Genomic DNA, 14,279 nt, shown 5'->3' with positions numbered 1-14,279 from the left:
AGGAGGAGGAGGAGGAGGAGGAGGAGGAGGAGGAGGAGGAGGAGGAGGAGGAAAAGGAGATGAGGGGGGGGCAAGTGCTCCAACTAAGTCAATCTAGTGTGCTTGTCATAGCATAGGCAGCTTGCCTAGTTTCCACAAGCTAAAAATGTGATTTTCTATGGTATATTTCCCTCCTCTTTTTAAAAAATGGGCTTAAGGCATGTCTGAACTAGCTTTACATATGTCGATTCTCCTCCATGGTGGTAGAAATGCATTTCTTCATGGGAAAGACCTGGCAGTCTTATGTCTCTGTCATATAGTTAAGGTCTCCTCATTCAAATCCAAACTAAAATTCTAATAAGAACAGCATTCTACTGTTCCCTACCAATAACTCAAGGAATCATAAACATAGAATTCATATTCTAGTATGTTCATTTTACAGATGAGGGAACTGAGGCCCTGAGAGGGGAGAAGCAATATGACCCAAATTATATCCCTGGAGCTAGCACTCTAACACAGATTCTTCTAGGTCTCATTCTTGGGTTCTTTCCACGACACCCATGATACTGCCTCATCATGTCTTTCAGGGGAGAAATAGAGAACTCTGGCTCAAAATATTGGGGTTCAAATTCTGGGTCTACTACTTAGGAGCTGCTCAGACTTGACCAAGTTGTTAACTCCTATAAAAAATGTCATTAGACTAGGAGGTGCCTGAAATCTTTCCCCCTCACCGTGTAGCTTTAAGTCTATGAAAATTGGACACATTTGTCAAAATTAAAATTATTTATTTAAATTAGGCAAAAGAATGAAATTTTAAGTCCATAAAAACTAGAAACATTAAAATTAAAATTATTAAATTTCTTTTTTAATTGGGCAAAGGAACCAAACTTGGGTCTTCTTTCTCCGTGACATTTTCTCTAACCTGTATCCTCCCAGCTTGAGCTGCAGCTTACTTTTCATTGGCACCACAGGCCTTTTTGGATAGTAATACTTATGATTTCTCCACTGAGGTAAAGTCCCAAAGTGAAAACCTGAAGAGGTCTTGGGTACCACAAATGATCTGTTCTACAACTCTCCTCAGGGCTGGGAAGTCTTGGCTGATCACAGATGCTGGTGCCCATATTTATCAGAAGGTCAGAGAAGGCTTTCTCTGGGGAGGATGTGCCATTTTTAGGTGGCGTGTTTAACTGACTTTTTGGGCTTTCTTTTTGCAGGCACCTGAATAACAACGAGCTGACAATCATCCCTGCCCTGGGTGCTGCCTCTTCCCGCATCTTGTCCCTCTATCTGTAAGTGAGCACAAAATGTGGGCTTTGGATTTGGGGGAGGGAGGCACCGTTGTGTGTGTGTATGATGTTTATCATTTCATGTGATTGCTATATAAATTGCTGTAGTAGAATGATAGGAATTTCTAAATGACTTGATTGATTTTTTTTTCCAGCTAACAGCAAATCACACAGCTTTGTTAGGTAGACTGATTGGATCTAAATATTATAGCTTGAACATTTTTAGGAGGGGATACTTTTTTTTTCTTTTTTCTTTAAACCCCTTATCTTCCAATTTAGAATCAATACTGTGTTATCGGTTCCAGGACAGAAGTGCGGTAAGGGCTAGGCAGTGGGGGTGAAGTGACTTGCCCAGGGTCATACAGGGAAGGTACCTCTTTAAAAAATACCCAAAGATGACCTGCCCAGGACTTGATAGAGAATCACCGGATCTTGGGATGTTAGAGTCAGAATGTACTTTTACAGGGATCCAGTCTTCAGAGAGCATGGATCTCTAGTTAGAAGGGTCCACAAGGGCCTTGGTCTAGCCCAGCCTTTCATTTTATCGATGGAGAAATGAGAGATGGAGGGACCTCATCTCATTTTAAGATCGAAGAGCGGATGGAGCCAAGAACTCTCTTACGTGAGTCTTTTGACTTCCAAGCCCCAGCCATCCTCATTAGCAAAATGGATGTTCGAGGCCACTTTGCCAGTGAGATAGATGAGGTCCACACAGCTAAAGAACGGTCATGTTGGCATTAGAACCCAGGCCATCAGACGATCTAACCTAGTGTTTTTTCCTACCCTGAGCACAGTTCCTGGCACATAGTAGCTGCTTGATAAATGTTTAGTCAGTAAAGTAGTCGGTAAAATTCTTTTATTTTATGAATTTAATTTATGAATATAAAATGCTTGGTAGATACTGGGCATAGAGACAAAATTGAACCAGTCCCTACCTTTATGGAATCTTTTAGGTAGAATAACATATAAATAGAAAAGTATATAGAAACTATAGACAGTGCATACAAATTAATTTGGGGGGCATTGGAGGAATTTTGAGCATTCTGGGAAGTGCTTTAAAATATTCCTTTATAAATGATCTTGTCCATATTGGAAAAGGCAGGCAATCCATTCAATCCTATCACGTGCTGTTGTTGGCTATATGGCGGAGTAGACCACCTTGAATTAGTGCTCGTGTGAGTGGGGGGTCTCCCTGGGCCGGCCAAGCTTCCTCTTTGGTTGAGGAAGGCAGGCAGTTTGGGAAATCTAGGTAGATTCTATCAGGCAGCAGTAGGGTCTTATTTTATTATGGTAGCTTATTTTTGGGTCTGCAGGCTTCCTGTGAAGTGGACCCATTGGAGAATTGGGGAAAGGGGTGATCTGAAAAGGTGAGAGGCTCAGAGACATATCCAGAGTTATTATTTCTTAATGTTATCAAAAACTTGCTCACTTACCTGCTTTCAGGACATTTAAAAAAAATGCTCTTCAAATAAAACAGCTTGAAAAGTTCCTTATCCTGTTTGGGGGGGAAACAAAGGGAAAGCAGCTCCTTTCATTGCCCCATTCCCCATGAAGATGCTGCTTGGTTGAAGCCTTAAATAAAGGCTTTTCTCCAAGGCTAAGCACCAGGAGCTGACTTTGAGTGCTTCTAGGGCTGGTTCCTTACTGTTCTCTTGAACATGGAGGCTCCTATAAACTAGTACTGAGTCCAGGAGGCTCCATTGTTTAATGGCCAGTAGGAGGAGAGCCTCTGGGTGGGTTCCTGCCTGCCATCTCCTCCCCTGACCTCCTTTCCAGCTTGCTTTTTTCTTTAAGATGATGTGGTGAGCTTTATAAGCCGTTTGTTCACCTGTGTGTATCTTTCTGTGAAATCCAGGCGCAGCGGGCAGTGTGGAGGGACTTGGCAGGAGCAGGCTATTAATAAGATTGTTGGTGTAGCTTGAAGGTCTCAGATTTGGGCTGGCAGCAGGCCCTGTGTTCAGAAGGTGCCCTGTTCTTGCCAGCTTAGCCTTGCATCAGCTTAACCCTTTTTAAGGTCAGTAGCATAGTTAGGAAGGGTGGGTAGCTGCTTGTTGGGTTCTTCTTCCTTTCCAGGGTTTGAGACAGGCTGATGGGGATGGGGAAGATATCAGGCTTAAATCTTGTCTTAGACAGTTATTGATACCCAGGAAGACCCTGGGCACATCACTTAGCCTCAGTCTCCTCATCTGTGAAATTGGGATCCATGTAGTCTTGCCTCATGGGGTGATTGGTTGGCGAATGCCTGACTAGGTAGAGTGGAGAGACTGCTGACATAAAGTCCCTGAGACCTCTGTTCGAATCATGGCTGCCGCTTGCTCCCTGGACAAGTCAGAACTGTACGGACCCTTTCTGACCCAAATCTAGCATTCAGTCAGTCAGTTCTCTTCTCTGGGGGAGACTTGACTCCTGCGAAGGACTCACTGCCTTCTCCCAGATTCCCTCCAGTTCTCAGTCTGTGATTCTCTCCTCATGGCCCTAGAATGAAGCTAGTGATGGTTTAGTCTCCAACAAAGACCCAAGAACTCAGTGAATTAAAAGAGCCGGGGTGGCCACAGTTTCTTTTGACCTTTGGGTTGTCCTTTCTAGGTGAATGTAAGCTTCTTGAGGGCAGGATCTGTGTATCGTTCTTGTATTATTTTTCCGGCTCCTAGCAAAGGACGTGGCACAGAAGAGGCATTTAGGAACTTAAAAATTGCCTTTTATAAGTGAGTTGAGTCGTATGTGCCTGGCTTTTTATGAGGCCCTTCTTAAGTAGGTTGCTTTGTTCTGTTTGATGCTTCCCTGAAGACAGAGGGTGGTATCCCTGGGGAGAAGAGAGGAGAAGAGAAGCCTTTATGGGCCCCTTTGCCTCATTTAGGCCACCTGATGTTTAATCAATGTTTATTGATTGATGGATGTAGTGACAACACATCGCCCTGGGCCTGCTGTTTCTCTTCCTGTCCTCCTGCCCCTTTGGCCCCATTCTCCTGATCTCTGTCCCTGGAGGAAGAAAGGTGACCGTTCTCTTTTGAGCCCAGAGCTGGTCGTCTGTGGGGCTTGTATCACTTTGAAATAGCCTCCTCTGACTTGACTAAAAATACATTTCTTCTCTCACTCTCATCCAGTGCGGGGCAGAGTGGGATAGGCTGGCTTTATTCCTGCTATTCCATTAGGCAGTGTTAAAATATGTAAAGGCTGGGGAGTAAGAAAAAAAAAGAAAAGAAAACTCAAACCTCACCCGCCTTCACTTTGAATCGGGCTTGGGAAAGGCAGGTGAATGTTGGCAGCCACAACTCTGTCCTGGGTGTGGAGTTCCTTCATGTCTTACTTGATAAATTATTCCTTTGAAATGGAGGGATAGAGGGGGGGAAATAGCATTTAAGATTTTTGCCTTCTTCTTCTGTTTGGGACGTGCTCTCAGAGTATGGGTGCACAAAGGGTGGGGGGTGCTCAACACCCAGAAAGAACCATTCGTTAAGCCTTCAATTTTTTTGTGTTTTGGACCCCTTTGGCTGTCGGAAATCTATAGAGTCCTCAGAATGCCATTTCTTGATGCATAAAATTAAATACAGAGGATGATAAGGGAACCCAATTGCATTGAAACACAATTAAATAAAAATGTTAAGAAAAAGAAAGTACATGGACCTCAGGTTAAGACCCCCCCCCCCCCCCCCGTTCTATATAATGAGCCCAAAACCTTTTGAGTGCCATTGACTGAAGGGTTGATCACCCTGAGGTCATCCCTGGAAGCTCCCAACTTAGCCAGTCTAGTCTTTAAGCTTGGGCCTGCACTTGAATACTTTTCCGTTTGGACTTTTAAGCAAGACTGCTTAAAATAATTTATTCATTGCTTCCCTAGGAGATAATTATCCTCTGAGAAAGAATCACAGCCCAAGGCCTAATCACATTCCTTGTGTTAGTCCAACAGTCCAATTCACCAAATATTTATGCACTGCTTTCTGGGTACAAGGCACTGTGGGGAATAGTTAGATTAATAAATGATGACTTAATACCCTGGAAGCTCAGAGCACTGTATTACCTTCATTCTCTAGCCTGAGCTGCCAATGGAAATCCTCAGGTATGTTAACACACATTTTAGAGAGGGAAAAACCGAGGGTTGATTAGAGACTTTCAGTCTTGCCCGACTTAACTGGGGTAGAACAGGGGAAAATGGGAAATGACCTGCTCCAGCTTTGAGTTGAAACAGCCCAGTCATCTTTCCCGATTGGCAGAGAGCAGACATGGCTCATTCAAGTGGTGGAAAAAGTTACAGGGAATTAAAATTAGTGGAGAAGAGGCAACAAGAGAGGTGTGTGGTGGATGGATGGAAAGTGGGGCTTGGGGAGGTTGTAGTTCCACCTCTGAGCCTTAGTAGTTGGGTGGCCGTGGCTGAGTCTCTTAACTTGGATATTCCAGACTTCCTGGGTCAAGGGGCTCTTTTGGAGTTAGGAACAGCAGGTTTTTCCTCTGGCTCTGGTAGTGTTGATGGGTGACCACTCTGTTCTGCCCATCCCTTTCTTTTTTTTCTCCCAGTTTGGGAGGGAGAGTGACCTTACATGGTGATCTCTCAGCACTAGGTGTGCATGCAATGAGTGAGCCTGGAAGCAAACCCATCTTCCTTCCAAAGTGAGGTAGGATCAATGGAACCCAGAAGCATATTTCTTCTGAAAATTCTTGGAGGATCAGTTAAAAAAAAAAAAGATTCTATCCTTTTGCCAAGGCAGAATAGAAGAGAACTTAGAATCCTGGGCTGTTCTTTAGATGATGGCTTCTTCCCATTGCCCCGTAGCCGTGGCCAGAAGACTTCCTTCTCTGTGCAGTCGTAGTGATGGCCTTACTTTTGGTCCTAGAGAAAACCAGTCGGGCTGACTGTTGTCTTTTGGTCCATGTGGTTATTGCTGCTCATCAGAACGAATGATGTCATGGCAAGATTTCTCTCTGGAATGTCAGCTTTGTTCTCACCAAGAGATCCCTTCCTCCGACATCCCAGACAGCTTCCCACTGGGCTTTCAGCATTGCTGGGGATTTTCTCCCAGACTTGTATCCTGTTCAGAGAAGATGAGTATCTGGGGACTTTCACTCTCAAACTCCAAGTTTGTTAGATAGGAGAGCAGTTGAAGCTGAAAGCCTGGAGAATGATATCCCCTCTGGTGGCGTCCTAGCATGAAGGGGCCCCGGCAGGTCGATGTGTGGGCTCTCTTCTCTCTTTAGGATGAGAGCTGTTAAGAGACCTCAGAAACCATCGAGTCTAACCTTTTCATTTTACTGAGGAGCAAAGACAGAATATGAACCCAAGTCCTACTGAACAATCCTTCCTGTCCATTTTTATTGACTCTTTTCCCCCTGAAACAACATTTTATGGAAAGCATTCCTCAAAAAAATGTGCAGTAGACTCAGAGTTGGGACACACGGGTTCTAGTCCTCACTCTGTGACTCTGACTCTCGTGGGGAAGTTTTTCTTCTCTGAGCTTGGAGATGAGATGGTGGTGGAAGAGAATGGATTTGGTCTAGATGGTCTCTTCCAGCTCATCGGTCTCCAGACGCATGGTGCTTGTCTGATGAGTTAGCCCGGTGCAACCTTCTCCTGTGGTCCCTTACAATCACTTGTCCTTCTTCCTTCCTTTGTTACCTCTTCCGTAGACTTTTCTCCATGAAGTTGTAAGAGTTTGCATTTTGAGAAATTGTGTGTGTACACACACACATACACACACGTGTGTGTCTGCGATGGCCATATATCACACACATAGTTAGTGTGGAAATCACTTGTCCTTTATCAACAAACCAATCGGGTGCTTCTTCTTTTGTGATATGTTTGTGGGGCCCTTGAAGGGCCTGGGGAGGAGGAGGAAGAAGGTTATTTTGTTCATGATATATCTGAAAAGAGCTGCAGCCCCAGCCTCTGCCACTTATATCCTCCTCTGTCAAGGGAATTGGATGATGGTTCTTGTAGACCTTCTTTCAATTAACCACCTATTTGTAAGAGAGCAAATTAATTTGGAAGTAATGCCTTTAACAAGCAAACTGAAGGCTTTTAAGAGAATGCTTCTGCTTCACCTCCAATTTTGTTATGGTTCCTGTGTCTGGGAGGCTGCTGGCCCCAAAGAACGTGTGTATCAGGAAGAAAAAATGAGTATCTTTGCAGTGGGGGGGTGGAAGGAGGAGGAAGAGGAGGACCAGAGGCTAGCTTGAGAGTTGAGATTTTCTTATGTGAAATTCAGTGACTGTAATTTTGTTTTTACTTTGGCTCTTTCCCTGGAGTGCGTCTACATATGAGCTGGGGGCAGGGTTGGCTTCTGTGGCAATCCAAACTTTGAATTTCCTGAGTCGTGGGTGTTTTGGAGGAAAAAAAAAAAGCGCTCTGTGGTAATATTGACCTCGGCAGTCTTTGTTTTTAATTTCCTCTGCTTAAAAGCAAGTGCCTTCATTAGTCCGGTAGGCCAGATGTACTAACATCATTGTTTTATAGCCTCCCATTTTGATGGGATAACACATCGTGGTCATTGCTTGTTGTTCAACGGACTGACTTAATTTTTCAAGGTGCTTTCCTTAAGCAAGGGATATTTCTTTAAAAATTAAATAAGGGGAAGAAACGCCACTCCCTGCCCACAGCTAAAAGGAGCTGATTTTTTAACCATCTTTTCCTGAATGGTAGACCGTCATGGGCTGCCACTCATAGTAGGAACATAGCTTTTTCTTTCTGGAGATTGTGGAAGGATAATGAATAGAAAGTCTGGCTTCTGATACTAAAAGTATTGGTGTGACCTTGGACATATCACTTCCCACCCCAAGTTCCCCAGGTAACTAAGTCTGGAAGTTGTCAAGAAGGTAACAACCTGAGCTCCACCTGTAGTAACTCTCCACTCCAGATAAAATTGTAGGATGAGGAAAAAAAGGAATAAAACCATTCTTTTGATCTCATTATATGGATGGGTTTATATGTGTATATGTACATGTGTATGTATCGACACCTCTATTTTCCTGAAAGTTTTAACAGAATAAAGACACCAAGAAGGGGACATTTGATAATGACTTAAGGTTTCCAGATTGCTTTGCATCTATTAGCTCATGTTTTCACAAATTTTATGAACTGTCCCCCAGAGCCTGTAATATTCTACTCCCTCTCCTCCTGGCTTCCCTGATTTCCTTTAGTTCCATCATTCACAAGAAGCCTTTCCCAGCCCTTCTTAAATTTTGAGACTACGTGCCCCATCCACCCCCAAAGTTATCCTGTTTTATTTGTTTTAATAAAATATGTTCTTAAATAAAATATGTTTTATTTGTAGATAGTAATGTTTTGTACATTATCTTCCATCGTTAGACTCAGTTTCTTGAGAGAACAGACTGTCTTTTGCTTTTCTTTGTACCCCAAGTTATTAACAAAGAGTTTGGCACATTGTAGGTGCTTTAAAAAAATCTGGTTTAAAAAAAATTACCCTGGGAAGTAAGTGTGGCAGGTATCTTTTCTCTCATTTTACAGGGGAAGAAACTTGAGGCATAGAGAGGTTCACTAATACATCTTTGAAATATGATTCAAATGTAGGTCACATTGTGAGTCAATAAGCATTTATTAAGTACCTACTATGTTCCAGGACAGCTAGGTGGTGCCAGAGTGCATAGAGTGCCAAGTTTGAAGTCAGGAAGACTCATCTTCCAGAGTTCAAATCTTACCTCAGACACTTAATAGTTGAATGACCCAGTGCAAGCCATTTAACCCCGTGTGCCTCAGTTTCCTCATTTGTCAAATGAATTGGAGAAGGAAATGGCAGACTACTCTAATATCTTTACCAAGAAAATCCCCAAATGGGGTCACGAAGAGTCGAACATAACTGAACAATGACAAATGTGCCAAGAAATGTGCTAAGCATTGGGGATCCAAGAGAGGAATAAGACAACCCCTGTTCTTATAGAGCTCAGAGTCCAGTGGTGGAGGCAGCATGTGCACTATCCAAAGGTACACATGTAACATATGGGATAAATTCAAGATAATCAGCTAAGGGAAGAAAGCATTAACCTTCCTGACTCCAAGCCCAGCTTTTTCTTAGCCAGGCAACGCTGCTGCCTCTCAAGGTTTATCTTCTTCAGTTAACAATCGTCTGTTGGCAGGACTAAACTCTGAGAAGGGAAACAGGTGACCCCTTATGTTTTGAAAATCCCTTTTGCAACTCCAGAAAACAAACACAGAAGGGAAAAAAAAGCCCCAAGCTAGGATCGAGAGCTAGAGTTCTCAATGACGGTTCATCTCTTGTAGTCTGCCTGACCTCTGATCCTTCTCAGAGTATGTTAAGTCAGAGAAGTTGGTGGGGAGGAGGATGGATGGGATTTTAGGAGCACGGAGTGGAAAATAGGATTAACCAGTTCCTGTAAAAGACCCCCACAGCGTTTCCAAGCTGTATTTGCTCATGAAATAAAATCAATAACACTACTTAACTGTTAAACTGTGCAGAAAACTCTTTTCTTTTCCTTCCTCTCCCAGGAAAGAGTTGTTATCTTTACAGTTTCATTGAAGAGATCGATTCCCATTAATCTCTAATTAAAGCAAGCCTCAATTTTTTTGAAGAGATGAGGGGTATAGTTGGGAGTGAATGATGAGGGATTCTAACATAGGTGTAATTCCACCTGCAGAGCAGCAGAGACCGGAGAACTGTCTGCAGATTTGCCTCTTTTTTTTTTTTAAACCTGCCATCTTGGAATCAATATTGTGTATCGGTTCCAAGGCAGAAGAGCAGAAAGGGCTGGGCAATGGGGATTAAGTGATTTGCCCAGGGTCACCCAGCTAGGGAGTGTCTGAGGCCAGGCTTGAACTAAAGTTTCATCCTCTCTCTTCATTGCACCACTGAACTATCTTGATTTAAGAGGAAGTAATCTTTCATCCGAATTGAAATTTCAGTGACTAACATATCTTGTTAATGGAGCGCTGGGAATGGATGGTACTAGACTGTAGCAAAAAGGTTGGCTATGTTTAGACGCTGGGATTCTTTTCTCCCTCCTGCAGAAATTGTTTCTCCTTGTTGGGGGTGTGGGGGAGACCCTTAACATACACTGTGTTTCAGATAGACTGGCTATTATAGGATTGTATATAGTTTTGTGAGGGTTGATACCACAGCTAATTGTAAGATCATAGGAATATGGGAGGAGGTTTATCTGAAAACAGCTTTGAGGTTACTTTGTATGTGGAGATGATGGTTTTCTTCTGGGAAACAGTGCTTCACCTGGATCTGATTCTTTCTTTTGTTCCTCTTAACAATTATGGGAAAATGAATACTCATTACATTCTCTTGTCCTAATGGAGAAACAACAAGGGGGTGTGGAAGAAGCCTTGGTTGGCATGTAGGTCTGCCTCTGACACATAGTCTAGTTCTATTTCACCAAAGACACTGGGAGGTAAAGTAATGGGTCTACAAAGGCTGTTGATCAGCATTGGTGGAAGGAGTTTCCCAATTGGGAGTTCCCCCATACTGTTGGAATCACAAGATTTTCTTCCCTTCCTTCCAGAAAAAGACAAAAAAAAAAGATGATTAAAACTGATGTTAATATGTCTCACAAATTGCTTGCTATTTATGTGGTCTTTAACTGGTTACTGTATTTCAAAATGAACGTCAAGGTAATTATATCTTTTTAAAAAAAGTTAATTATATCTTTATATAATTTATAACTTTATAACTTTATATAATATATAACTGTGGAATAAGTTAGCATTAGCTATCAAAATGGCAGGCTTCTTTTTGAAGCCTCGGACAAGTTGGTCAGGTGTCCTCCCTCCCTCCCTCCCATGATACTTTTTATGGCGGCAAAGAATTAGAAACAAAATAGCTGCCCATTTTGCAGGAAATGGCTAAATGAGTTGTAGTGCCTGAACATATTTGGGCTACTGTTACTGCTCTGTAAGAAATAGTGCCTGACTAGTCAAGAGAAGCATGGAAAATCTGAATGGATGCAGTGTAAAATGGGCAGAACCAGGAAAGGGGTGATATTCATCGAGACCACAATCATGTAAATGGAAAGCATGAAGACAAGGATAGGGAATACTTTATAAATATAGTGACCAAGCTTTTCCCCGTGGGGAGGAGATTGGAAAACAAACCACAAGCTCTTCTTTGAGAGAGAGACAGACAGACAGACAGACAGACACAGAGAGAGAGAGAGAGAGACAGAGAGAGACAGAGACAGACAGACAGACTGACTGACACTGATTGTGGATTTGGAACATTGTGTATACTGTCAGGCTCAATGATAATTGAATCATTTTCCTCCCCCTTATTTGTTTTTTGTTAACATGTGATGGTTTTGCTAGACTAGATAGTGGATGGGGAAGTAAAAGTACTGATGTGAAAAATATAGCAATAAAAAAAATGACATACACAGAGAGACCACCATGAGCCATAAAACTCATGTACTTGTGTATGGAGGAAATTATTTATTCACATCTGAAGACTCTGAGAATATGTGGACTTACCATTGAAAAAGAAATCAATTTCACTTGTTGGTTGATGGTGTTCTTCCTTGCAAAACTCTCCTTGAAATAAAAGACAATAAATGTTCACACTTAACAGATTTGGCAATAAACTGGCAGCCATTCATTACGCCTCAGATTCGGAGGCTTAAGGTTTACTGCTGTTGTAAATTTGTTTGCTTAATTTACTATTATTTATCAATGGTGGTTTTGTTTCCACCACTAGCTATCATCAGGAAAATTTCCCAGAGAGTGTCATTCTAGTGTTCCTGGCTGTTATCTGCCGAGAACTGGGTATTAATTGAGGCCTGATAAACATTTTAAATAGCCAGAGGAACTGAGTTAAGTTAGTGCTCCGTGTTTTAGGTGAGGATTGTGTTACCAGTTCCAATTATCTGAAAACGCTTTGCCCTCAAACTGAAATGTGAATATCTGTTCTTTGTGGAAGGTAGGAAAAAAAAAAAAGACAGCAGATTGTCAGGAGAGCAAGGAAGTCTCATGTCTCCCATAGAGGAAGCAAATCAAAATATCTCCACTTTTGAACTGGGATCATATAGTTCAGTGGTTCCCAAACTTTTTTGGCCTACCACCCCCTTTCCAGAAAAAAATATTACTTAGCCCCCTGGAAATTAATTTTCTAAAAATTTTAATAGCAATTAATAGGAAAGATAAATGCACCTGTGGCCATCACTGCCTCCCTGGATCACTGTAGCACCCACCAGGGGGCGGTGGCGCCCACTTTGGGAATCACTGGTGTAGTTGATGCCATTTTTCTCAACCTGATTGTCTAGGAGTAGACGCATTTTTAGTCCTATTTGGTTGTTGCCTTATTGGTAGTAGTAGGTAGAGGGAATTGAAATTTAAACCAATTCATTTCTGGACTTTCCTAGCAGTTCTTACAGTGGTGAGAAGAGATGAGAGCAAAGAGTGTGCATTGAATGTTGATTGTAAATTTTGCTTAGGTGAAACTTCCCTGTCAATATATTGGTTGACCAGGTGGTATGAAGGGATTGGGTTTGGATTCAGAAGACTGGGCTTTGAACACTGACCTCCCTGTGTTGTCTTAGGCAGAGCCTATCTCTGGGTCTCCTTTTTCTTCATCTGTAAAATGAGGGGTTAGCATTAGAGGCTGACCAGTTGCCTTCTAGACCTTAATCTCTAATCCTAAGAATCTGGGAATCTATTAGAGGATGAGGTCACACATGACAAATGCTGAGGTGGATGAACACCAGTGGGAATATGGGCATGACTATAGTAACTAAAACATTCTTCCAAGTTTTCTTTTTTACTTGTTATGGGAAAACTCATTAAGGTCAAATGCCAGGGGCACATCTGGGACGGCAGAAGGCTTTGCTGTCGGGATCGGGGTTTATTCAGATTGCAGCCTCATCAGATGTGTATGTATGCACAGATGAGTCACAGAAGGCGATAGCCAGGAATACAAGCTTTTCAACATCCCATTTAGGAAGGAAAAACCACTTACTTTCCCTGGAACTCTTCATGATTTTTGCAAGGCATGCAGTATTTCTGAACCCCTTTAAGCAATACAGCTAGAGGTCTAGTTCTGCCAAATTATACAGAGTAATGACATGTCGTTTTCTTTCCCTTTTGGGGGGGATGGGGTGGGGAGGGAGGGGGTGGGGAGAGAGAGAAAGGAACACATCTGCAAGTTGTTTACAGAGAAAGTGAAGAGAACACCAGCTGTATGAAGGATGAAACGGATGGAGGAAGAGGGAGACCCAGTGGAATACAGCACCATCATTAGGCTTCTTTGCCTTCTCTCTTTTTTTTTTTTTTCATTTCCATTGGAGAACTCAGTAACCCCCAGACTCTAGGCTTTTAATCCTCATTTGGACTTTTTTTTTCCCTGATGGACACTCAAGGTTTTAAATACAGACCTGGACCCAATGGGGAGAAAGCAACACCCAAGTCTTGGCATCGTGTTAGAAGACCATTCCAGGAATGCTCATCCCTTCCAACAAGATACTTGGTGCAGACACTCCCGTGTAAGAGGGAGGAAAACCCTTAGACAGTTCCCTCTGGCCATTTCCTGAAACAGCCTTTATGTGAAAGGGGGAGGTCTGGAGTAAAATACCATTCAGTCAACATTCGATGGCTGCTTCTATATTCACAGCTCTCTGTGGATTGCTGTGGGAGATAATGATGACCTATTTTATATTTCGCTTCAAGGTTAATAGAGTAATTTTCTTCTCCCATACTTTGCAAGATTGGTTTTTAAAATAGGCATTATAATAGCCACACAATTCCCAGATAGAATTATACCTACATAACACGACTATATTCCTGTTTTCTTTATTAATATAAGTATCATTCCAAGTTTTGTTGTTCAGTCATAGCCATTTTTTGTGACCTCATTTTGGGGTTTTCTTGTTAAAGATACCTGAGTGGTTTGCCTTTTCCTTCTCCAGCTAGTTTTACAGCTGAGGAAACCAAGACAGACAGAGGTGAAGTGACTTGTCCAGAGTTACACATGTAACAATAAAGAGAGCCATCCTTACACACAGCTAGTTAAGTGCCTGAGATCAGATTTGAACTCATGAACATGAGTCTTCCTGACTCTAGGC

At 42.4% G+C, this 14,279-nt stretch overlaps 1 protein-coding gene across 1 annotated transcript in view; it reads left to right on the top strand.

Annotated features, from left to right (window-relative positions):
- Positions 1-14,279, top strand: part of LRIG1 (leucine rich repeats and immunoglobulin like domains 1) — a 139,492-nt gene that overhangs the window by 62,421 nt on the left and 62,792 nt on the right. The window contains exon 3 of the mRNA XM_044675768.1: positions 1,194-1,268. Coding sequence (XP_044531703.1) covers positions 1,194-1,268 — 75 coding nt within the window. The remainder of the gene's footprint in view (positions 1-1,193; positions 1,269-14,279) is intronic.

The sequence above is a fragment of the Gracilinanus agilis genome, chromosome 1 (assembly GCF_016433145.1).
Source record: "Gracilinanus agilis isolate LMUSP501 chromosome 1, AgileGrace, whole genome shotgun sequence".
Classification (NCBI taxonomy): domain Eukaryota; kingdom Metazoa; phylum Chordata; class Mammalia; order Didelphimorphia; family Didelphidae; genus Gracilinanus; species Gracilinanus agilis.
Note: the sequence above shows the minus strand (reverse complement) of the source record. Positions and strands in the feature narration are given on the sequence as shown.